This window comes from Babylonia areolata, chromosome 33, assembly GCF_041734735.1.
Source record: "Babylonia areolata isolate BAREFJ2019XMU chromosome 33, ASM4173473v1, whole genome shotgun sequence".
Classification (NCBI taxonomy): domain Eukaryota; kingdom Metazoa; phylum Mollusca; class Gastropoda; order Neogastropoda; family Buccinidae; genus Babylonia; species Babylonia areolata.
Window position 1 is genome coordinate 13,481,146 of NC_134908.1, and position 26,194 is coordinate 13,507,339.

At 45.0% G+C, this 26,194-nt stretch overlaps 1 protein-coding gene across 9 annotated transcripts in view; it reads left to right on the top strand.

Moving 5' to 3' along the window:
- LOC143277261 (uncharacterized) overlaps positions 1-26,194 on the top strand; it is a 214,330-nt gene that overhangs the window by 138,776 nt on the left and 49,360 nt on the right. For all 9 annotated transcript variants that reach the window (XM_076582044.1, XM_076582046.1, XM_076582039.1 and 6 more), the window contains 4 exons: positions 16,036-16,362; positions 20,396-20,506; positions 21,052-21,162; positions 25,416-25,523. In XM_076582044.1, the coding sequence (XP_076438159.1) occupies positions 16,036-16,362; positions 20,396-20,506; positions 21,052-21,162; positions 25,416-25,523 (657 nt within the window). The remainder of the gene's footprint in view (positions 1-16,035; positions 16,363-20,395; positions 20,507-21,051; positions 21,163-25,415; positions 25,524-26,194) is intronic.

Consider the following 26,194-nt stretch of genomic DNA (forward strand, 5'->3'; position numbering starts at 1 on the left):
TGCCCATAGCCCCACCTACTCTTCAGGTGGCACTCTTCACAGACGCCTCCTCCCTGGGCTGGGGAGCCCACATGGACTCACTCCATGCAGCAGGGACTTGGTCCCCGGAGGAGCGCCTATGCCACATTAATGTTCTGGAACTGGAGGCAGTTCACAGGGCTCTCCTGCGCTTCATGGGGGAGGCCACTGGCAAGACCATCCGCTTGTTCACGGACAATACGACGGTCGCATGTTACGTGAACAAAGGGGGGGGGGGGGGAGCGCACTCGGCAGACCTCTGCCTGTGGACCAAGGCTCTCCTCCGTTGGTGCCACAGCAAGGGCATTGCACTTTCAGCGAGACACATAGCAGGAAAAGCCAACATCTTGGCAGATGCTCTCAGCAGGTCCAAGAGTGTCATCCACACAGAGTGGACCCTGATCAAGGACACCCTTCAGGGGGTGTGGGAACGGTGGTTTCGGCCGATGGTGGACCTTTTTGCCACAAAGTTCAACAAGAGACTTCCCACTTATGTCTCTCCGTTCACCGACCCAGAAGCGTGGGCAGTGGATGCTCTCTCTCTAGACTGGAGCAGTCTGATTGCCTACGCGTTTCCTCCCTTTCCAGTTCTGTCCAAGGTGATACGGAAAGCCAGATTGGAACGCCCGCAACTGATTCTCATTGCACTGAAATGGCCAGCCCAGCCCTGGTTTCCGGACCTTCAGTATCTGACACATGTTCCACCCCTGGAACTCGAAACCAAACCTCATCTGCTGAGGCAGCCTCGTTTGGGCATTCCTCATTCCAGTCCTCAACTGCTCCACCTGCACACATGGCTGCTGTGTGGTCGGAACTGTCAGCATCACCATTGAAGTCTTCCACCCCTCGGTCAGCCTCTGTGTTGGCTGTGCTGACCCAGGGGGGTGCCTCCTCTGACCTCCTCTCCATAGTCACCAAAGCAAAGAGGGAGGGAACTGAGACTTTGTATGACTTTCACAGGAAGAAATGGTTGCAGTGGTGTACAGCTCAGGACGTTCCCCCTACTAACCCTACGAGCATGCAGCTGGCCAACTTTCTGGCTCACTGCTCCTCGGTTCTCAACCTGTCTGCTAGTTCTGTGCGAGGGTACAGGTCTGCCATCTGTACCACAATCAAACAGCTAGGTGGTCCCGCCTTTGAAGCGGATTTCCTGCTCAGAGAGGTGGCTAGGGGCGCCTCTCTGAAGGAAGCTAGAAACCCAGAAGAGTGCCCCTCTGGGACTTGTTCCTGGTGCTGGATTTCATTCGAAAACAACCCTTTGAGCCACTGGGGACTATTCCTTTCAACTTACTCACCCTCAAGACCACTTTCCTTCTGTTGCTGGCCACAGGCCATCGTAGAAGCGAGATTCATGGTCTTAGTGGAATGCCACAAGATCTGGCCTTCCACAGAGTTTCTGGCTAAGAACCAAGACCCTGAGGTCCCTTCCCCCTCTCTGAGGGTCAGACCTTTGTCTGATATTCTTGCCCAAGATGATGAGGATAGGCATCTCTGCCTTGTTCGGTGTCTCAAATACTATTGGGATAGGTCTCACCATAGGCGTTCTTCACAGAGGCGTCTTCTCATCTCCCTCAATGAGAATTACAAGAAAGACATCGCTGCAGGCACTATTTCCCGCTGGGTTTCCCAAGTCATTCATAGAGCCTACTCTCATTCTCACAGGGATATCAGCTGTTTTAATCCCAGAGCACACGAAGTGCGGGCAGTAGCTACTTCGGCTGCTTTCCAGCACTCAGTGCCACTGCAGCATGTCTTGGAGGCAGCCTTCTGGCGGTCTGAGAATCCCTTCATCAGCTTCTACCTCAGGGATTTCCGTATGAGCAGGGCTGGCGGTTCCAAGGGGATTTCCTTTGTTGCGGCTAACACTGCCGTCGCGGTTACAAGGGCTCCCCATACGAACCAGTATGCGTTGCCCTCCTCCATTTGCTTTAAATTCTGCATCAGTTTGACATGGTACAGTATATGACACCAAAAGGAGGAGTTTGTATTTTTCTCCATGTTTGGTGATACATACACTTACCATGTCAAACTCGAATGCCCGTCCGTCCGTCCCCGCGTCTCCGCCGTGATTCTCATGGGGCATTTTTTTCGATGGCCAAGGAATGATTCAGCGCTTATAGCTTTTAGAGGCGTTTGATTGGCTAAGAGCGGACCGGGCAAGACGGCCCGTCTTTTCACTGTTAGCCGCGCGAAATTTGGCCAAGCAGAGCAAACCGATAGGCCTAGTTTGCATCAGTTTGACATGGTAAGTATATGTATCACCAAACATGGAGTATAATACAAACTCCTCCTGTTAGTGAGAGAGAAAAAAGGATTTAAAAAAGTCTCCTGAGGAGAGAGGTGGAGAGGAGTGGGGTGTGAAAGATCACAGATAACTTGAAGGGGAGAACAAGTGACAGAAAGAGATCACACACACCCACACACACTTTTTTTTTTTTAGCTGCTTCATTTTATGACCGAGTTACATGTGTATGTCTTAGCTACACGTGATTGTTAAACTGAGTATTTAATTGGTAATGTGCGCATCGTATCAATAATATTATGTATAATATGTTCAATCCCCTTTGTTTTCTTTTATATAATTCATCTAGATGTTTATTTTTCAAATCTTTTGGTATTGTTTTCGTTTCTGTTAAAGCAAGAAATGGACAGGATACAATGAAACTCATTTCCAAGTCAGCTTTGTTACATTTCAAACAATATTCTTTCATCACATGGAACACCTATCTCTTTTCCTCTCTGAGCAAGCAGTCTGTGATTTAACCTGAAATCGTATAAAATGTGAGAGTAGTATTTTCAGGCAATATCTTAAAATAATCTTCTAGTTCATAATAATGTTTTACTTTTGAATAATCCGAAATATATAATTATTATCTATCTTTGAACAATCCGTAATATCTACCTACCTACATACCTACCTACTTACCTGCCTATCTATCTGTCTACCCAGAGAGAGAACGAACGAACGAATATTATTGCTATTTAGCTGTTCAGCCCATTCACCAATGCGACACGACAAGCATGAGTAAGCGCGACATGATGTCACAGACATGGAGAGAGAGACAGAGACAGAGAGAGAGGGAGAGAGGGAGGAGGTCTACATGTCATTATATTCCTAGACAAGATGTGAAATGTTTCATTGTCTACGAAACATTGTCTTCAGAAGACTAAGTCAGGTTGTAAAGAAACATATTTTTCTTTTTCTTTTTTCCACAAAAGGGAATGGAATTAGGAAAGTGGTTGTTGCAAGGACTTCGAAGACTCCAGCACTTGAGATAAATATCAACTCATTTGAAAATGAATTGCTTGCAGCTGTTCATTTTTGTATGTGGCGAGGAGGGGGGTGGGGGGGGTTACAGGGAGAGGACCAGTGAGACAGAAACAGCACAACCCTGTCTCTAAGAATAAACCTGCCTGATATTTGGGGAATGAAGGGGGCCGGGTTGACGATAGTGAGGCTGAGCAGCCACCTGTTTCACTCCACACACACACACACACAGGGGGGGTTGGGGGGGACGGGGGAGGGGGAATAGAAAGAGAATATCTGCTGTTTATTTTAGAGGAAGGCAGCAGATACACCTGACCCGCATTTGTCTCCCACACAACGGGTATCAGGTGGGCGATCTTTACCTGCTGTCTTAAAATGGCGGTTCTCGTCCGTTTCACTGTTAACTTCAGTATTGGTTTTGTCAGTTCCCCTGCACGTGCATGGCACACAGCGGTGACTGTGTGGGGCACCCCTGCCACGTGACAGACACCTCATGTGCAAAGATACGGCAGTCCTTCAACTCACAAGCGCACGCACACGCGCACACGCCCGTGCACATACACACATATGCAAGCACGCACACATGCACACGACACATGCACAAACATACACAAACACACACTCTCTCTCTGTGGGCAATCTCATATCCATATGTGCACGTACGCACCTGCTGAACAGATGATCAGATATCTAGCGGAGTTATAATCTGTCTCACGACACGTTCCAGTGGAACTTCACAGCATCTGCGATGGCTGAACAGACAGATCTGTGGTTGCCATCTCTTTCTTTCTGCGTTCGTGACTGCAACCAACGTTCTCTGGAACATAGGAGCTGGCATTACGTGATTGGCTTTTATATCACTGTACAGACTGCAGCCGTTTTGTGTGGGTGTGCACGTTGGGTAGGTTCGTGTTCCATACCTCACCGAACACTGACATGGATCACGGGATCTTTTAAGTGCGTTTGATCTGTTGCGTGTGTAAAGACACAATGGGAACTGAGGCACTGACAGGTGTGCGCAAACTTGTCATCGTCCTTCTACGAGGACCTGAACGCTGTCATCACCACTGTTCCCAACACAGACAAGCTCATCATTCTTGGTGACTTTAACGTGAGAGTTGGCTGTGACAGCACCTCCTGGGAAGGCGTGACTGGGAAGCATGGGGTTGGTAACTGTAACAGCAATGGTCAACTACTTCTCCAGACATGTGCCGAGCACGACCTTCTTATCACAAACACCATCTTCTGCCTCCATACCCATAACGGGACGTCATGGATGCATCGTCGCTCTGGGCATTGGCATCTCATCGACTTTGTCATCATCAGGAAATGGGACAGGCAGGACGTACGAGTCACGAGGGCCATATGCGGCGCCGAGTGCTGGAGAGACCACCACCTTATCGTCTCCAAACTCAGCCTCTGCATCCAGCCCAAGAGATGGCCTCAGGGCATGAAAGCACCCAAACGCTTGAATGTTAACAAGCTGGAGATAGGCAACATCAAGCAGAGCTTTGCTGACACCCTGGAGGAACGCCTTGAGTCCACCGTGCTGGACAACCAGAATTTGGAGGCAGCATGGGGTGCACTGCATGAGACGGTGTACAGCACTGCCATGGAGTGCCTGGGGCCTTCTGCCAGGATGTACAAAGACTGGTTTGATGAGAACTGCACTGAGATCAAGCAGCTGCTAGAAGACATACGCCAAGCCTACAGAGCCCACATTGAAGATCCCAAGTCACAGTCAAAGAAAGACATACTGAAGAGCACACGCAGCACCATCCAGCTGAAGCTGTGGCAGATGCAGGATTCCTGGTTGAGCAACAAAGCTGATGAGATCCAGGGCTTTGCAGACAGGAACAACATGAAGAACTACTATAAAGGCCTGAAAGAAGTCTAATGTCCCACCACCTCCGGATCTGCTCCACTCCTTAATAGTGCTGATGGTTCTACCGTAATCACTGACAAGGAGGGGATCCTTGAGAGATGGGCTGAACACTTTGACAGTGTACTGAACCGCCCTTCCACCATCAATGATGAAGCCATCGACCGACTCCCCCATGTGCCAGTCATTGAGTTGTTGGATGCCATTCCAACTTTGGAGGAGACCCAGAAAGCTATCCATCTGCTATCCAATGACAGAGCCCCTGGCTCAGACTCCATTCCAACTGAGGTCTACAAAGAAGGTGGTATGGCTCTGACTGAGAAGCTTCATTAGCTGTTCCAGCTGATCTGGAAGCATGAGGCAGTTCCACAGGACTTCAAAGACGCTTCCATCATACACCTGTACAAGTGCAAAGGAAATCGTCAGGCCTGTGATAACCATCGTGGAATATCCCTGCTGTCCGTCGCAGGCAAGACTGGCCAGAGTGCTACTCAACCGTCTCATAGCGCACCTTGAGCAAGGTCTCCTACCAGAGAGCCAGTGTGGCTTCCGGAAAGAACGCGGGACTATTGACATGGTGTTTGCTGCCAGGCAGCTTCAGGAGAAGTGTCAGGAACAGAACGCCGACCTTTACTCCACCTATGTCGATCTGACCAAGGCCTTCAATACTGTTCACAGAGATGGCCTTTGGAGAATCATAGCGAAGTACGGATGTCCCAGAAAGTTCATCACCATCATACGGCAACTACACGATGGGATGCTGGCCCAAATCCAAGAGAACGGTGAGACTTCACAACCATTCCCTGTCTCCAACGGAGTCAAGCAAGGGTGTGTTCTTGCCCCCACCCTGTTCAGTCTCATGTTTTCAGCCATGCTGATAGGTGCCTTCAGAGACGCTGATGTAGGCATTGGCATCAGGTACCGCACAGATGGCTCACTCTTCAACCTCAGGAGGCTTCAAGCAAAAACCAAGGTGAGGACAGACACCGTCAACGACTTCCTGTTTGCTGATGACTGCGCTCTCAACGCTGCCTCCGAAGCTGACATGCAACACAGCGTCGACGAGTTCTCTGCTGCCTGTGACAACTTTGGCCTCACAATCAGCACAAAGAAGACTGAGGTGATGCACCAGCCAGCTTCAGGAAAGCCTTACGTTGAACCAAACATCTTCATCAACGGGCAACGACTGAACGCGGTGGACAAGTTCACATACCTGGGCAGTACACTCTCTCGCACAGTTGTCATCGACGACGAGGTGAATGCCAGACTCGCCAAAGCCAGCGCTGCCTTCGGCAGACTCCATAAGAACGTTTGGAACAGGAGAGGCATCACCCTGGAGACGAAACTTAAGGTATACAAGGCCATAGTTCTCACCACACTGCTCTATGGATGTGAATCATGGACGGTCTACAAACGCCACGCCAAAAAGCTGAACCACATCCACACCACCAGCCTCAGAAAACTTCTCGGCATAAAGTGGCAAGAGAAGATCCCTGACACAGAGGTGCTCACTCGTGCAAACTTGCCCAGTACTTGGTCAGGAGAAATGGTCCACCTTTCACCCACCCCTAATAAATTTGTCATATGTATTTTTTTGTGCTTTAGAGTGTATAGATCACGAAAAATCATGTTAACATAAAAAATCTTGGGACTCACTGTCCCTTCTGGCTTAATTTTGAAGGGTACCCATGTCAGGTGCCACGGCTGCTTTTCGTCGGTCCAAAACCTTCCATAAGTTTGGTGATCACCCGTGTCTTTGTTATTTGAGCAACAAGAATTTCCTTTGTGTTTTTGTTGACAGTAATGCCTTCTACATGATACGCCATAATCAGAACGACAATATATGCAGTAAACTTATAAAGTGACCACAGTGAAGCTACGTATGTACCCACCGTCTGTCACATGTTGCGAACTGTGATATGCCTAAATGCTTGCAATAAACTGTCTCGAAAACTGTGCAACTTATTAGAAACAAAGTACACCACAGTTTCAAAGAACAGTCTCTTGTGATTCTTTTGAGCTAAGCCACATCACCATGGGCCTATTCTGCTGTCCTCTGCCGCCGGTTTGTCTCCCCTACAATTGTAATTCATTAGAGAAATGTCTGCAACAACTTTGTGAGAATATGGTTTGTTCTTGTGTCGTAAATGTGTTGAAAAATTTTAAAAACATCCAAAATTTCGGCGCCATTTTGTGACGTGGCAATGTGTCTGAACATGAAGTGGTCAGAAACAAATAAGTACTCGTACAAACCTGATTAAAATCCAGTACATACAGACCTGATCTATATTTATTCGTTGTGATAATAAAACATTGATCATCAATAAAAATGGTACATTAAGTTTGAAATATTACACAAAAAACCCGCGTCACAGACGTAAACAACCTGTTCCTCTTGACGTGTTTTTTTTTATATTAAAAAAAAAAAAAAAAAAAAAAAAAAAAATTCATTCAAAGGCAAGTACATTCATGAATACACTACACATTCTTTACTTGCAACAGGTGGTCAACACATCTCTCTTCTGCAGGGAAAAAAAGTCTATACAACTATTTAAATGCAATCGATGTCGCATATTAATTTTCAGTTCCGCTTTTCTGTGTTAGTTCTGTGCATGTAAACGACCCAATAAAAATATACATGTAAACAAAATTAGAACTGTTTTCACATAAATCATGCGGATTCATCGCGGGAAAGCGTAAATCGGTTTGACAAACACCCTTCAATCGTGTGTGTTTCAACACAGATTCAGAGAATGTGTTGTTTCCGACAGCGTGCGAAAGGCACATATGTTACACGGAAATCTCCGATATGTTCATTCGCACCCCGTGGTTGCTATATTAAAATAATGATAATAATAAACTGTGTGTGTTAATTTCGTCGTTGTATGGTTTGTTTGTACATTTATCTCTGATCCGATCCGATTAAATTTAGACACAATCACTGTTTCTGGCACATGGCGAGATGCGGTAATATTCGGATACTGGCGTAAGATTTTGAACCAAGTCAACGCATGTAGTTCGGTAAGACTGCTTTCAGTTGAAGACTTGTTGCATCAAAAGTTCCAAACAACAAAGTTCAAAGTAGAAAATCACCCCCTTAAATTACCTTGATTCTGGCTTTTGCTGTTTGGTGAAGTTTTATCACGAAATGATGTAGTTTATCAGTTCATAAGACAGACGAAGTGTGGAACGAAAAAATTCGTTGTATCCGAAACACGTCAGTCCCTACGCGCTTATTGTTTTGCAGAATTTGATTAGAACAGCCACATTTTACATCACACAAGTTCTGAAAAACCAAACTGTACATTGATTCTGAATGAATTTCTTAAAATTAATTAAGTTTGAAACATTTCTTTAGTAGTGCTTGAGATGAAGTCAGATGTCACATTCGTACACGGAGCACATGTTCTTCGGTTCTGCTTTACACTGATAATAAAATTCCTTATTTTTAGTTGTTGTTATTGTTGTTTGGTTTTGGTTTTTCTTATAGTCTTACTTTTATTACATTTTGTTTTTCTGCAATCCTACACATTTGTTCACTGTGAGGATAACGCTAATCAGTTTTGTGTTGATTGATCGAAAAGAAAGATAGAAAGAATACGGTGTTATGATCACAATTCTTCAGATAAAGAGGAAAACTTTTGTCAAGTGATATAAATCATACAATTCCCATTAAAAATTTTCATAATAAGATGAACAGTAGTACTTTAAACAGTTAAACACTGGGGAGTATTGATGTGAAAATGGAGTGCCTGCAGTGTTTCTGAAAAAATAAAATCATCCAGGGTGGGAAAGTTAGTTTAGGTATTTTGGGTTCCATGTTACATATGTCATAAGGATTTAGGTAATCATTTATAAAATACATAATTTTGCACAGGCTTTGTTTGAATGCATTGCATTGGCTAAGGATCGCATGATAGATTCATTACTATTATTATTATAAATCCAGTAATTCAAACATGTGTTGGGAAAGTTAGTTCAGGTAACTTGGATTCAATGTTACACGTGTTACAACAAAGTTTTACATAATCATTAATAAAATTTATGATCCATTGTTATCATTTTGATTATTATTTATATCCCACGCTAAATCGATGTCTACTGCACCAGGGTTCTGAGTCACATTTGCAAATACCGGTTCATTTCCAAAGAAAAATATGTATTTCATACCGTTCTTTTCACATCAAGACATGATGTTCAATTTTGCGATCAACTGCTCTTCATACTTTCCGAATTTATTATCTGGACAGAGCGCCGATAATGTTCATTGAAACCGAACCGGGTTAACACATATTTAGATATTTATATTCTGCACGTTAATAAGCAGAGCATGAAGTATATCCAAGTTGTGCATTGCGTAAAATATCAACAAAATTGTACTTTCGAACTAAATGATCCCGTGCTGTCTCTGTAAATTCACCTTTTCAGTCGGTATAATACCGATTTCATTCTTTATGATATGTCATGAATGGTTAGAAACTGGAAAACGTTCATAAAAGTGGATTTGCGTCTTCTACCAATTTTGTATAAAATGCATGAAATTGAAAATCTTTGTTTCCTTTTGACCCCAAAAAGCTCTGTTCCTAGCTTACTGTTCAGAATCAGTTGTCACCCGCATTGACCTCACAGATCAGCATCAGCGCGTCACCAGTCAGTCACTGTACTGTACCGCGCTGAACGCTTTCCTCCGGCGGACCCTGGCCTGCTCTTGCCTTGGACTCTTTGTAAGGTGCTCTCACACAGGCAGAAGTTATAAAAACATTCGATTCTGGACATTAAAAATCAAAATCTACCTATGTTCCCGCCCCCCTATAGGGGTCAACTTTATATCAGTGTGATCAGTTTGATTTATTCTATTTTATCGTAAAAAGAACGGTTTTGTTGCACGCATTTTGACCTGACGCAAATTTTAATCTAAATTCCCTGGCATAGGAGCAGGGAGGGAGATAAGAAAGGGGGTTAGGGTGGGGGTGGGTGGGTGTTGGAGGTGAAGGAAGGGGACAGGGTGGGGGTGGTGTACGTAACACTGCCGGCACACTATGACACATGCAAACATGCACGCACACTCACACACATACACACACACACGCCAAATACACCTGCACACATATACCTCCACATCTCCCACCACATATCCATTTTACACATTAACACGAATGTACTCCCAATCACACACGAAATACACGCACTCGTATAAACAAGCACACGACAATATCATATGCGCGTGTTCACGAACACATGCACACAACAACAACAGAAACTTTAACAACAACAACAACAACACACGAATATGATAAGAACAACAACACGGCACCAGGCCAAATGCACTCCGACTGTGCAGTTCCTTTTTGGTAGTGGCATATCTTGCAGAAAGATACAATAATTATGTGCAGTGTGGGTCTGCACGTACTGTCGCGGGTGACAAATATGTGCAGAAGGACAATACATGCGCAACAGGGGGCACAAAGCCTGTATATGCGAACACCACCTCTACATCAGCAAAGCCCCTCTCCCCAACCCCCACTCCCTCCACAACACCTGTAGGACATGTCCTGACTGCTGACCTTCCACTTTTCCCATTGTTCTCCTCTCTGCCTGTCAGTAAGCAGGAGCCACACACACATACACACAAACACACACACACACACTGAGAGAGAGGCACAGACAGAAACAGGCAGACGGACACACACACACACACACACACACACGTGTAAACATGGGCCTGTATAAGTGATGGCTGTGGAAACTCTCTCTCTGTGTGTGTGTGTGTGTGTGTGTGTGTGTGTGAGGGTAGAAGGGAGAGTGGGAGAGTGGAGAATGATTAAGCTAGAAAAGAAAGAGATTGGGCAGTAAGATCCAGTTCTTGGGACAAAGAAAAGAAAAGAAAAACAAAGTTGAAAAATAAAAATAAGAAAAAGCAAATGCAATCAAATCAATTATACAAGCACATACATTGTATTAATCAACAGTTATATGGAAAACATATCAAGCCGAGTAGAAAGTGAGTGGGAAAAGAGATGTGATAGTTACTGATCCAAGACAAAAACAAAGTTCTTTTTATGTATATATTTTTTTTAAAAGATATTGTACTTACTAATCTGAGACAAAAAAAACAAAAAAACAAACAAAAAACAACAAACAAACAAACAAACAAACAAAATCTAAAGTAAAGCAAATATTGTTCAACATAATTCGATAAGTTGATACTTATACAAGTCTAAGAGAAAAACAGATTTTTTAAAAATATATATGTAGCCGTGTACCGAGTGGTTACTGAAGGGTACGGCACAAAAGACTTAACTAAATATGATTAATTGAAGGATAGACAAGATCCCACGCACAGGCCAGGAACATATAGAGGCCAGTCACAAATGGGGTTTTCTATTGGTTTATTTACAATATTCTAAAAGAAGAAGACTAAGAAGAAGAAATAATGAGAAGAAGACAACTATGAGAAGACTATGAGAAGAACTAAAAGAGAAGAAGACTAGAAGAGAACTAGTCTAAGAGAAGACAGTGCCTGGAATGACACAAACAAATGTCATTAGCACAACATGTCTGCACAAGTGAATAATAAAGCGCATGTACACATTTTACATGGAAGGACTATCACTCGGGTTTGAGATACGCAACAACATAATGCATATGTGTGAAGACCAAAACTGACATCAAATGACATTTCTAATACATTTAAATAGTGCAGTTAAAGTGATTGAAGCGATGCTGACTTGGTGAAAGTACACTGACAGTATAGATTAGATAAAGCTTATACTGTGTCAAAGTGACTCAAATGAATCAGTTTATCATGTTGCACTATACTGGAGTAAGCTGTATAGGAGAGAGCATGATAACTAAATTACAGTTAACAGACTGATACATATCAGGTGGTTTTGACCAATAACTGATATTAATCCAACACTATCTTCAAATCACAACAGCAGAATACTACACACATCTTAGAGTACTGAGCACACTGTAGCAGTACAACTGATATTAGTGTGAAAGATAATACCTGAATAACAAACAAGATAGAGAATCAGTGGCTTAGATATAATACTGGCAAACTGATAGACCAGATAGTAAGTAAAGAACCACCATGGCTTAACCATTAAGTGGTGAATGAACTTTACGCACTCACTAGAACATTCTGGAACAAACTATCTGTGTCTGTGTGGAGAGACGTCGCTGACTGTGACGTTAAGAATCAAATGGAACACTGCTCCATGCAGATGACGACATGGCAATTATTTAGATCAGTCATAGCCGATCTGTGACTAACTTGTCAAAGCAATAACTGAACAAAGAATTAACTGAACAAAGCAATAACTGAACATACTCATATAAACACAAGTACTGTGTCAAATAATACAATTTGCAAATCAACACATTCTACACACTAGTACTTACAGCCATACGTAGCGAGATGTTGCTGTTGTGGGAACAACACTGACCACTACACGGCAAGAGACAAAGAGAGCAGGTGCTGGCCGCGGCTGGCTCGGGTGTGGAAGTGACCACTCATCGTCTACTATTGGAGTTTAACGACCTATTGGCGTCTACACCCTTAAGGTCAACAACCACTCATCACCCGCTCGACCACTCATCACCCGCTCGGCCAATTTATACAAATTAGGCGAACTACAAAGACAATCACGTGGGCTGCAAACCAGATCGTCACTAATCTGAAGAAATCTGATGAGAACTGTGCTTGTTACAAGGTGTTCAGTGACAGATTTCTAGATGATTACTGAACCGATTTGCATCGGATAAGTTGCAAAAGAAAGAGCTCAACGCCTACTTTATAATGAGTGTAAAATGAAGTGTTGGTTATTTAAGATGAATTTATAATCTTAATTTAAGTCACCTGAACAGGGTCAGTTTTAACGAGCTCGTCGCTGAAAATTACAAACTGCGTTAAATCAGTTTCACGTAGGCGAACATAAATGGAATAGATTTAAAGATGGAATTAAGACGATTCTGCCAGTATATAATACTAGTAGTTTACTGATCTGACAAAAGAGCTAATAATTAAATACTGTGGAACAGAAACACAAGTTTGCTCTCAGCCAATGACGTATCGCGACGCGACACTGGTCGAGCAGTCAGCAGGTGGTCTGGCCAGGACAAAATGATGTAAGCAGAGTGACGTCACATATTCTGTGCAAGGGTTAGGAGAGAAAACGTCGTCTGCTCTGGCTTGTGCGTGAATAGTGTTGGAGCAAGCATAGCGCGCTTGGTCACATATAGTACTCAGCAATCCAAGATTGAAAGAAAGTTTTTTCAAGAGGTAGTATTTACTAATCAAAAACAAGAGCAAAATGCTTTTCTATAACATCTTAAGATTTCAGTTTTCTTTCAAATGAAGCAATTTCCTTTCCCTGTACGTTTAATTTCACACGTAGCAGAAAGGATTTGTAAGAGTGGAGATGATACAGTTGATAAAATTAGCGAAACAGTCTCTGTCTTTTGTAGTGTCAGGGAGCACAATGAACCATGGCCCATGTTAGCCCACGCTTCCTCACAATCCCACGCTTTCTCTCTTTTTGAGAGATTGAGATAAATCGTGGGGGAGGAAGGGGGTGAGGGAGGTCGCGCTTTGTGAGAAAGTGTGGGATTGTGTTTGTTTCCCTGTCAATTGCGAGAAAGCGTGGGATGTCCCCTTTATTTTATCAAAAACATTTCCTTTGTCATCGGGGTTGGTTTCTTGCCTTTTCCCAACACAAATCTTAGAGAAAAATGAGAGAGAAAATAGAAGAGGGACAGAGGGGGATGATGACAATAACAATCATGTTAATGACAGTAGCATTTGCGAAGACATCGACAGTGAAGACGCTGAAACTGACAACAATTGATTGCATTTCATGTGAGACTGTCATTGTCATGCATTGACCTCAAATTCAACATCGCAATCAATAGCAAACAGCAAAATTATAGCAATGTGAATAACTCAAACAGAAATGTGTTCCAAGTCTTTTGAAACGCTACCTTGTTTAATCCCCACATCTCCGAACAGCACCGTCATCTCGAAGTCAGAGAAAGTGTGCTATTGTGAGAAAGTGTAGGTTGACAGTCCTTTCTTTTTCTGTGTTGGTGTCATTTGTGATGTGGAATATTATGTGTATTGCATACTGGTACTTTAACAAATCTTTTTAATGTATAACACCTTGAACAGTTTTCTAAATAGAGAACTTTATAAGAGTCAATTATTATTTTTTGGGGTTGTTTATGATGATGATCACAATGGTGAAATGACAATGCAGATGTGTAAGAATGTCCTGAGGGAGGTCATTGAAAAGTGAGTCATCTTTTTTGAAGTATCTGGTTGGTTGACTGTGACAAGGGGGTATGCATCCAGTTTCGTTAAGATAGCAAATTCTTTAACCTTCAATGACTTCAGGTGAAGACTAAAGTATCTGAGGCTCTTCTGAGAGAGTTCCTCTTTGCTGATGACTGTGCATTGGCCGCACAGAGGCCATGTTCCAGCCTTCACTGTCTGGAGCTGCCAGTGCTCCACCACCATCTGTCGTCAACAACACAGAAATCAAAACTGTGGACAAGTTCTGCTACTCGGGCAGCACTGTAAGCAGCAATGGATCTCTGGATGCAGAAGTGATGTTGCGCTTCTCAGAGGTCAGCTCTGCCTTTTGCAGACTCTCAAAGAGACTTTGGCAAGCCCATGGCATCAAAGTGTGCACAAAGGTCGCCGTGTACAGAGCTGTGGTTCTGAGTGTTCTCCTCTACTATTGTGAGACTTGGACCCATACCGCCAACACATCCAACAATTCGAACTGTTCCATCAACGATGTTTGTGCAAGATCTGCAGCATCAAATGGCAAGACAGAGTGTCCAACTTACAGGTCCAGAAGAAGTGTGGCCCACCCAGCATTGAGTGTATACTCATCAAAAGCCAGCTCCGATGGACTGGACACGTTGTCCGTATGGAGGACAGCAGAATTCCAAAGATGCTGCTCTGTGGACAGCTGAAGGAAGGACAACGTGACCAAGGAAGGAAGGCCTTTCAAGAGATACAAAGACACCTTGAAGGCCAGCATCAGAAGCTGCAACATCGACACTGCTTCCTGGGAAGATGTCACCCTTGACAGAACACGGTGGAAACAATGGTGTACCCAGGGCACAAAGACGTTCGAGTGGAACAGAGCAGCCGCCATCCAGGAAAAGAGGAATCAGAGAAAACAGGGCCCATCCTTGTATCTCAGGAACTGGTCTCCATTCCCACATGAGGACCCACATCAGCAGATGGCCTGCCTGCCTGCTCATCTGTCGGACACGGTGGGAGAATCCAGACAGACATGAACTGATATTGTTGCTGATACTGAAGCCAGTGCTTCAGTTGCTATTATTGCTGCGAACAGCTGTTGTTACTGCTGCTGCTGCTACTACTACTACAACACTACTACTACTACTGATGTTAATACTGCTGATGCTGATACTGCTGCTACTACTTCTGCTGTTTCTGCTGCTTTGCTAATTGCTGTTAATACTACAGTTACTACTGCTGCTTCTATTACTACTGTTTTGGCTACTGTTGCTAACTGCTGTCATTGCTGTGACTGCTGCTACTACTGGTGTTACTGTTACTGCTGCTGCTTCAGCTGTTGCTGTTACTACTGCCACCACCACCCGCCGCTGTTGCTACCACCTGTTGAATTTCCTTCATCGTCTCCTTTTCTACCCTGTGTGTGGCATACCAAGTGTTGACTGAAAGAAAAATGAAGTGTTTATTGTCTCTCTGACTGCTGTCTGTCACTGCAGCTATGACCATGGTCACTGTCGCTGGTGTGTCATGATTAACCGATGCAGTATGCTCATGTCAGTGTATTGCTGAAGGTTATGGCGTTTCTTTCAGACCTGATGCTGACTGCTGGAGAACCATTGGTGATGAACACCACGCTACCGGCACCCACACCATCATCACCCACCACCACCACCACCACCACATCAGAAGCATCAACAACACCATCATCATTGAAGACCACCACCACTACCACTACACCAGTAACGACAACAACAACACTGTCATCAGTGACGACCTCCAACACCACTACTGCAACAGAAACAACAACATCATCAACTACCTCCACCACCACCACTACCACCACACCAAGTTCGACAACAACGACAAGCAGCACAACCACCACCACTTCCACTACTACTTCCACCTCAACTCTCCCAGGTAAGGTTCACTACAAACTTTACCATTATACTTTTTTTGTGCTGAGCCGTATAACCAGCAGCAGGCTGTAGTGGCACCGTAATGACATTGCCCCCCATAACCAGCAACAGGCTGTAGTGGCACTGTGATGACATTGCCCCATAACCAGCAACAAGCTGTAGTGGCACTGTGATGACATTGCTCCATAACCAGCAGAAGGCTGTAGTGGCACCTTAATGACTTAGCCCCATAACCAGCAACAGGCTGTAGTGGCACTGTGATGACATTGCCCCATAACCAGCAACAGGCTGTAGTGGCACTGTGATGACATTGCCCCATAACCAGCAACAGGCTGTAGTGGCACTGTGATGACATTGCCCCATAACCAGCAACAGGCTGTAGTGGCACTGTGATGACATTGCCCCATAACCAGCAGCAGGTTGTAGTGGCACTGTGATGACATTGTCCCATAACCAGCAACAGGCTGTAGTGGCACCGTGATGACATTGCCCCATAACCAGCAACAGGCTGTAGTGGCACCGTAATGACTTAGCCCCATAACCAGCAACAGGCTGTAGTGGCACCGTAATGACTTAGCCCCATAACCAGCAACAGGCTGTAGTGGCACCGTAATGACTTAGCCCCATAACCAGCAACAGGCTGTAGTGGCACTGTAATGACTTAGCCCCATAACCAGCAACAGGCTGTAGTGGCACCGTAATGACTTGGACTGGCTTCCTCCTCCTGGTCTGGTCCTCAGCAGTGCTCAGTATGCTGATGACAGGCAGGTCTGTCTATTGTTTGATACCCTCCTGTCTTTCCCTCTGTCCGTCTGTCTGCCTTGTCTTCTTCCTTCTTCAGGCAAGTTACCTTTGACATGGTAGGAACCCGCGGGTACAGTTTAACGTGGAGATTAAGTTATCCTCGTATTCAAGACACACGCAGTGCGCTCAGGCAGCTAACCCATCATCTATAATTAGAAATCCCGGGGATTCCCTTCTGCGCATGCTCTTTTACTTCGCACCGCACAACGTACAACAGTGGGACAATTAGGGAAAAAAAAAAAAAAGAAGCTTTGCTGGCTAAGCATTGATGAGAGTCAGCAACTTGTGGAGTCTTTCGCTTTCTGACACACTGTCCTCCCTGCTTTTCAGCTATTGCAAAAATAAAATAAAATAACAGTTCGGATTCAAATATTCTCTGGAATGAACGAATTTGGATGATCAGCAAATTTCGGGCATTCCGTCATTTATCGTCTGTAAGTGCACTCACTTCGCAGCTACATACGTAAGTCATATGGAATATAATGACGTCTGCAGTCTCAATACGTCAATTTTGACTGCCAAACGAACAAAGGATAAGATCAAACTATCAGGGCCTGTATTCAAGACATGGGCTCTCTGCAAAACGCCTCTTTTCCCTCAACAAAACAAACTCAACAAAAGGACTCGCCATATTTACCTCAGCTTCGTGGGCTGTCACCCATGGCAGATAGTAAGGGTAAATTGCCTTCGGGTTTGTAGACCCGCGGGTAGGCTCTCGTGTTCCTGAATACCGGCTGTTGCTTACCCTCGAGTAGATTGCCTTGCCTCAGGCAGATTACCCGCAGGTACACATATACCTGCAGGCACGATAGTCTGTTGAATACGTCCAAGGTTTGGATGACCACCAGCAATGAGCCCCCCCCACCCCCCTCATCAGCCCCTTCTCTCTGCAAAAGCTTTCATTAATTTCCTTGAATTAAGCCCTAAAAACTCACCTATTTTCAAAATAATGCCTCACCCCTCTGTCCTCCACCTTTTTTTCTTCCGTCTGTAATTTTACACGTCTGTGCAAGATTCCTCTTCTTCATTTTGTCTTATTTACTGTAATTCATGCTTGTGATATGTTCTTCCAGTGATTTGTATGTGTAGTGCTTTTTCCTTTTTTGAAATTACTTTAATTAATTTGTCAGATTTTTGTTACCCTCTGACAAATGAAAGGAGATTCTGGTTTCTTGAATTTGCATCAACCAATGATCTGGTTGTATCTAACACTCTTGGCATCCACAAAACTTTGAAGATGAACATTGCACAGCCCAGGTGGCCTACACCACAACAATGTTTCCAACCAGGGGTTCCTGCACCTGCACTTTCCATGAGACAGATATTGGAAGTGACCAAGATCTGGTGATGATGACATTCAGAATGCGCCTTAAGATCAACGACCCAAAGTTCACAAGACTGTGGTTCAGCTTGGACAAATCAAAGGACCCTGCAGTAAAGGAAGAGGTACAAGCCATGACTTGAGGGAAGTTTGAACCCCTGACAACTGTAGATGAGAACAGCATGAACATGTCTAAAAACAGCAATGCTTGAAACAGCCAATGCAATCTTGGGAAAACATCATCACCCCCCCAAAAAAAACATGGGCCACAACCGAGATCTTAGCTGACGGAGCTCAGAAGCATGGAGAATTGAACAGTGAAGTCAGGAAAGAGATAAAAAGGTATAATAAAAAAACAAAAACAAACAAACACCCCCCAAAAAACAACAACAACAACAACAACAACAAAACCAAAAAAAAACAACAACAACAAAACAACCACACACACACACACACACAAAACACCAGGTTTCAGGACAGGGCGGAGCACCATTGGAACACATATTCAACTTGAGAGTGTGAAAAGTACTTCGAGCACCAACCAAACCTGTACCACATATTTGTCGACTTCAAGAAGGTCTTCACCAGGCTGTGGCGTGTTGTCTTGTGATCGAGCAAGATGATTGACAACATCAATGCCAACCTTGTCCAAGTGATCAAACAACAGTACAAGGCCAGAAGTGCTGTACTCCAGAATGGTCACAAGGGAGCCTGCTTCTGTACTGCAGTTGGAGTGTGTCAGGGATGCTTGCTATTACCCACCCTCTTCAGTGTCTCTTTTGAGGGGCTTATGGAAGATGCCATGGATAATCATGAAGGCACAGTTTCCATTGGGGGAAGAATGATTACCTGTCTGCGTTTTGCTGATGATATCGATGGTCTCGCAGGAAGTGAAGATGAATTGGCCAGCTTGGTGGAACATTTGAACAAATCGGACTCTACATATGGCATGGAAATTCAGCGCCAAAAAGACTAACTAATGATGAACAGCAGTGTAGGTATCACTTCAGACATCAAAGGCAGCAGGACAATATAGAAACAGTGAATACATTCAAATACCTTGGCGCCATCTTATCTGATGAAGGTTTACGACCTGAGATTGTGACAAGGATTACACAAACAACTGTTGTGAAAGCAAAATCCGAAACCATCAGGAGAAACAAGACCATCAGTCTGCATGCCAAAATCCACCTATTACGCTCCTTTGCCTTGTCTAGTCTTCATCCTCATCAGTTTGCGCAAACTTTGGATGCTCTCAGCAGACATGCAAAGAAAGATCATGGCAGCTGGAATCAGATGCTACACGAAGATCGTGGGCATCCACTGCACAGATCATGTGACAGGGAGGTCTGCAGCAAGATCCAACAAGCAATAAGACCTCATGATGACCTCACAGTTGTCAAGAAAATGAAAATGAAATGGCATGGACATCTTTCCTGTTCAACAGGACTTGCAAAGACCATCTTGCAAGGGACAGTCAGAGGAAGCCACAGAGGAGGAAGACAGTTTCAGTTTCAGTAGCTCAAGGAGGCGTCACTGCATTCGGACAAATCCATATACGCTACACCACATCTGCCAAGCAGATGCCTGACCAGCAGCGTAACCCAACTCGCTTAGTCAGGCCTTGAGGGAGGAAGACAAAGAGGTGGGAATGCAATATTCAAGAATGGACAGGAATGGGTCAGGCAGAATCCAAAAGAGCGACAGTTGGAGAAGAGAGGTAGCGTTTCTTCACTGGTGCCCCACCATCAGCAGAAGTCAAGGGACAGGTAACAAGTGTTGGTGTGCATGCATGTGAACCATTAGCACGATGGCCTTTGTCCCCTTCACGTGTGTACACATGCCTGCCATGAAGGCAGAAAGAAAAGAGAAAAAAGCACATCACTGAGCGTGACTGGTCCTGTTTCAGTGTGTGCCGAGGGAGAGTTCCCGTGCAGCAGTGGTGAATGCATTCCATGGAAGAACATCTGTGACGGCCTGCCGCAGTGCCGGGATGGCAGTGATGAGGGAGTGGACTGCGGTCAGTGATGTCTGTGGGCTGTGGGGGGTGGAAAGGGAAGGTGTTGGGTGGGGGCGGGGGGAGTGGTCTTTGGTTCTTTAAAAAGAAGTGCAATATTTGAGTGATGAACATTTAACGTTTGAACACATTCTGGCTTTGTTGCGTATGTACTAGGCACTTAAACATGTCCTTGTTGTAATTATTACTATTATTAAATCCGCTTCCTTGGTTCATTTTTTGGAGAAAAAAAAAAATAAAAAAAAATTGCAGAGTCATTTTCAAAATGACAGAAGAGTTGTTTACCTATATCTATTTAAGTATTTTTCTTCTCAACCTTATGATATATGTTATTAATGTCTGTCCGTCTGTCTGTCTGTCAATCTATCAGACTACTGACCTTTCAATCTGTCTATTTACTATCTCTCTGTCATCAGTCTGCTTATCTGTTTATCTGTCTGTCTGTCTGTGTGTTTTGGAGTACACTGGAAATGAAGATTGTTGATTCATGCATGTTAAGCATGACACACTGTCAGCAGCATGAGCAGTATGATGAACTGTGCACACAGTGTGTGGGGCTGACCAGTGGAAGTGTGCCAGTGGACAGTGTGTGTCAGCGGATGCTCGGTGTAACCAGGTTGAGGACTGCCATGACTCTTCTGATGAAATGCTATGTCCAGGTGAGAGCCAGTCACACATGATAATCCAGGTGAGAGCCAGTCACACATGATTGTCCAAGTGAGAGCCAGTCACACATGATTGTCCAGTCACACATGATTGTCCAGTCACACATGATAATCCAGGTGAGAGCCAGTCACACATGATAATCCAGGTGAGAGCTAGTCACAAATGATTGTCCAGGTGAGAGCCAGTCACACATGATTGTCCAGTCACACATGATTGTCCAGTCACACATGATTGTCCAGTCACATGATAATCCAGGTGAGAGCCAGTCACACATGATAATCCAGGTGAGAGTCAGTCACACATGATTGTCCAGTCACACATGATAATCCAGGTGAGAGCCAGTCACACATGATTGTCCAGGTGAGAGCCAGGTGAGAGCCAGTCACACTTGACTGACCAGGTGAGAGCCAGGTGAGAGCCAGTCACAGTGAGTCACACTCGATTGTCCAGGTGAGAGCCAGTCACACATGATTGTCCAGGTGAGAGCCAGTCACACTTGATTGTCCAGGTGAGAGCCAGTCACACATGATTGTCCAGGTGAGAGCCAGTCACACATGATTGTCCAGGTGTCACGCTTGACTGACCAGGTGAGAGCCAGTCACACTTGATTGACCAGGTGAGAGCCAGGTGAGAGCCAGTCACACTTGATTGACCAGGTGAGAGCCAGTCACACTTGATTGACCAGGTGAGAGCCAGGTGAGAGCCAGTCACACTTGACTGACCAGGTGAGAGCCAGTCACACTTGACTGACCAGGTGAGAGCCAGTCACACTTGACTGACCAGATGAGAGCCAGTCAAACTTGATTGACCAGGTGAGAGCGAGTCACACTTGATTGACCAGGTGAGAGCCAGTCACTGCCAGTCACACTTGACTGACCAGGTGAGAGCCAATCACACTTGACTGACCTGGTGAGAGCCAGTCACACTTGATTGACCAGGTGAGAGCCAGTCACACGTGACTGACCTGGTGAGAGCCAGTCACACTTGATTGACCAGGTGAGAGCCAGTCACAGCCAGTCACACTTGACTGACCAGGTGAGAGCCAGTCACAATTGATTGACCTGGTGAGAGCCAGTCACAGCCAGTCACACTTGATTGTCAAGGTGAGAGCCAGTCACAGCCAGTCACACTTGATTGACCAGGTGAGAGCCAGTCACAGGCAGTCACACTTGACTGACCAGGTGAGAACCAGTCACACTTGACTGACCAGGTGAGAGCCAGTCACAATTGATTGACCTGGTGAGAGCCAGTCACAACCAGTCACACTTGATTGTCCAGGTGAGAGCCAGTCACAGCCAGTCACACTTGATTGTCCAGGTGAGAGCCAGTCACACTTGATTGACCAGGTGAGAGCCAATTACAGCCAGTCACACTTGACTGACCAGGTGAAAGCCAGTCACACTTGATTGACCAGGTGAGAGCCAGTCACAGCCAGTCACATGTGATTGTCCAAGTGAGAGCTTGTCACAGCCAGTCACACTTGATTGTCCAGGTGAAAGCCAGTCACACTTGGTTGACCAGGTGAGAGCCAGTCACAGCCAGTCACACTTGATTGACCAGGTGAGAGTCAGTCACACTTGATTGACCAGGTGAGAGCCAGTCACAGCCAGTCACACTTGATTGACCAGGTGAGAGTCAGTCACACTTGATTGACCAGGTGAGAGCCAGTCACAGCCAGTCACACTTGATTGTCCAGATGAGAGCCAGTCACAGCCAGTCACACTTGATTGACCAGGTGAGAGCCAGTCACAGCCAGTCACACGTGATTGACCAGGTTAGAGCCAGTCACACTTGGTTGACCAGGTGAGAGCCAGTCACAGCCAGTCACACTTGATTGACCAGGTGAGAGTCAGTCACACTTGATTGACCAGGTGAGAGCCAGTCACAGCCAGTCACACTTGATTGACCAGGTGAGAGTCAGTCACACTTGATTGACCAGGTGAGAGCCAGTCACAGCCAGTCACACTTGATTGTCCAGATGAGAGCCAGTCACAGCCAGTCACACTTGATTGACCAGGTGAGAGCCAGTCACAGCCAGTCACACGTGATTGACCAGGTTAGAGCCAGTCACACTTGATTGTCCAGGTGAGAGCCAGTCACAGCCTGTCACACTTGATTGACCAGGTGAGAGCCAGTCACTCTTGATGGCATAGACCTAAAGCTTGAAAATGGTTCTTTTGACACTTTATTATTTTAACATAAACCTTGAAAACTATTTCATCTGTGAATACTTAACCAGCATATATTCACGTCACCCACTATCAGTGACAACTATGGGGGTGTAATGCCTATGAAATAGAAATGAATTAAATTAAAAATGTGCATAATGATGATTTGAATATTCATCAGCTGTGCTGAGAGAGAGAGAGAGTATCAAACATTGTAGTGTAAGAGGGGAGAATGTGTGGGTGTGTGTTCAGCTGTTGTGTTTCAGTTTGAGATAGAATTGCTGGTGCATGCATTATAACAATGTGATATGTGTGTGTTCAGCTGTTGTGTTTCTGTTTGAGATAGAATTGCTGGTGCATGCATTATAACAATGTGATACGTGTGGTTGGTAGTTTGTGATATGTGTCTTTAGCTTACATTATTTTATCTGCTCTCAGTTTCCAGTCATTTTTTCTTCGCTGCTGCTGTTCCTGGTGTTTCTACAGAACGTTCTGTGAAATCTGTGGTCCTGTGTAGGGCCTGCAGTGTGCTGTTCTCTGCAGAATGTACTGGGAAATCTGTGGTCCTGTGTAGGGCCTGCAGTGTGCTGTTCTCTGCAGAATGTACTGGGAAATCTGTGGTCCTGTGTAGGGCCTGCAGTGTGCTGTTCTCTGCAGAATGTACTCATTCAAACACAGCTTCTTGGCCTGACTTTCAGTTGTTAATTCACATATCAGTGTGTTCATGTGTGTGCATGCTGTATGTGGTATGTGTGTGGAAGGGGGAGATGTGTGTGCATGTTTGTGTGTGTGTCTCTGTGTGTGTCTGTGTCTGTTTCTGTGTTTGAGCATGCATATATGCATGCATGTCTGTTTCCGTATGCTTGCATTTGCACAGGTGTATGTTTATGTGTATGTGTGCACTTGTGTGCATGTGTGTGTGTGTGTGTGTGCACGCGTTTGTTTGCCTTTTCATTAATACATTTGTGTGAGCTAAGAGTTCACAAAATGTAAGGCATCTTCTTCTCATTGTGCAGTGTTATTATGAATTTTATGATGATGATGATGATGATGATGATTATCATTTGCGGTTGCTGTAAGTGGGATGAGAGTAGTATTTTGAATTGCACCAAACTGAATGCAATGGAATGGTCAGTGTTGACCATGGGTGTTGTGTGTGTTTCAGACTGTAGTGGATTTCAGTGTTGGTGGTGTGTATTTCAGACTGTAGTGGGTTTCAGTGTGGGTGGTGGTGTGTATTTCAGACTGCAGTGGGTTTCAGTGTGGGTGGTGTGTATTTCAGACTGCAGTGGGTTTCAATGTGGGTGGTGGTGTGTATTTCAGACTGCAGTGGGTTTCAGTGTGGGTGGTGTGTATTTCAGACTGCTGTGGATTTCAGTGTGCGTGGTGTGTGTTTCAGACTGCAGTGGATTTCAGTGTGGGTGGTGGTGTGTATTTCAGACTGCAGTGGGTTTCAGTGTGGGTGGTGGTGGTGTGTGTTTCAGACTGCAGTGCGTTTCAGTGTGGGTGGTGTGCATTTCAGACTGCAGTGGGTTTCAGTGTGGGGTGTGGTGTGTGTTTCAGACTGCAGTGGGTTTCAGTGTGGGTGGTGGTGTGTATTTCAGACTGCAGTGGGTTTCAGTGTGGGTGGTGGTGTGTATTTCAGACTGCCGTGGGTTTCAGTGTGGGTGGTGTGTATTTCAGACTGCAGTGGGTTTCAGTGTGGGTGGTGTGTGTTTCAAACTGCAGTGGGTTTCAGTGCGGGTGGTGTGTGTTTCAGACTGCAGTGGATTTCAGTGTGGGTGGTGGTGTGTATTTCAGACCACAGTGGGTTTCAGTGCGGGTGGTGTGTGTTTCAGACTGCAGTGGATTTCAGTGTGCGTGGTGGTGTGTGTTTCAGACTGCAGTGGATTTCAGTGTGGGTGGTGTGTGTTTCAGACTGCAGTGGATTTCAGTGTGCTTGGTGGTGTGTGTTTCAGACTGCAGTGGGTTTCAGTGTGGGTGGTGGTTTGTATTTCAGACTGCAGTGCGTTTCAGTGTGGGGGGTGGTGTGGGTTTCGGACTGCAGTGCGTTTCAGTGTGGGTGGTGTGTGTTTCAGACTGCAGTGGGTTTCAGTGTGACACAGGCCTGTGTCTGTGGGATGGCAACCAACGACGGTGCAACGGTGTGTTTGACTGTGCTGACCTCAGCGATGAAATGGGCTGCTGTGAGTCTGACCTTCTTTTTTGGACTCACTTGTGTAAATAAAGAAATAATTGCACTTTGTAAATACTTTTTGGTATCATCATCATCCTTCTTACTGTTGTTGTTGTTTGTTGTTTATTGTTCTTGTTATTATTGACGGGCGCATTAGCTGAATTAATAAAATGTTGATCTTTCAATCAGAGGGTCCCAGGTTCGAATCTCAGTAGCTCCTGGTGGATAAAAGGATGAAGATTTTTTCCGATCTCCCAGGTCAACATATGTGCAGACCTGCCAGTGCCTGAACCCCCTTCGTGTGTATATGTATACACACGCAGAAGATCAGATACTCACGTTAAAGATCCTGTAATCCATGTTGGCGTTTGGTGGGTTATGGAAACAAGAACATACCCAGCATCCACACCCCCGGAAACACAGTATGGCTGCCTACATGGCAGGGTGAATAAACAAAACGGTCATACATGTAAAATGTTGAATGTTACATGTTTGTCTGAGTGTGTATGTGTGCGTACCCGAAATCTGATTGAATGACGCAGGAAACAAATGACAAGCGCCCAAGGCAGCCGTCAAGTCAGCTCTACCCAGGTAGGCAGCCTGTTGTGTAAGTGACCCTGTGCTTGTAAAGCGCTTAGAGCTTGGTCTCCAACTGAGGATAGGCACTATATAAGTATCCAT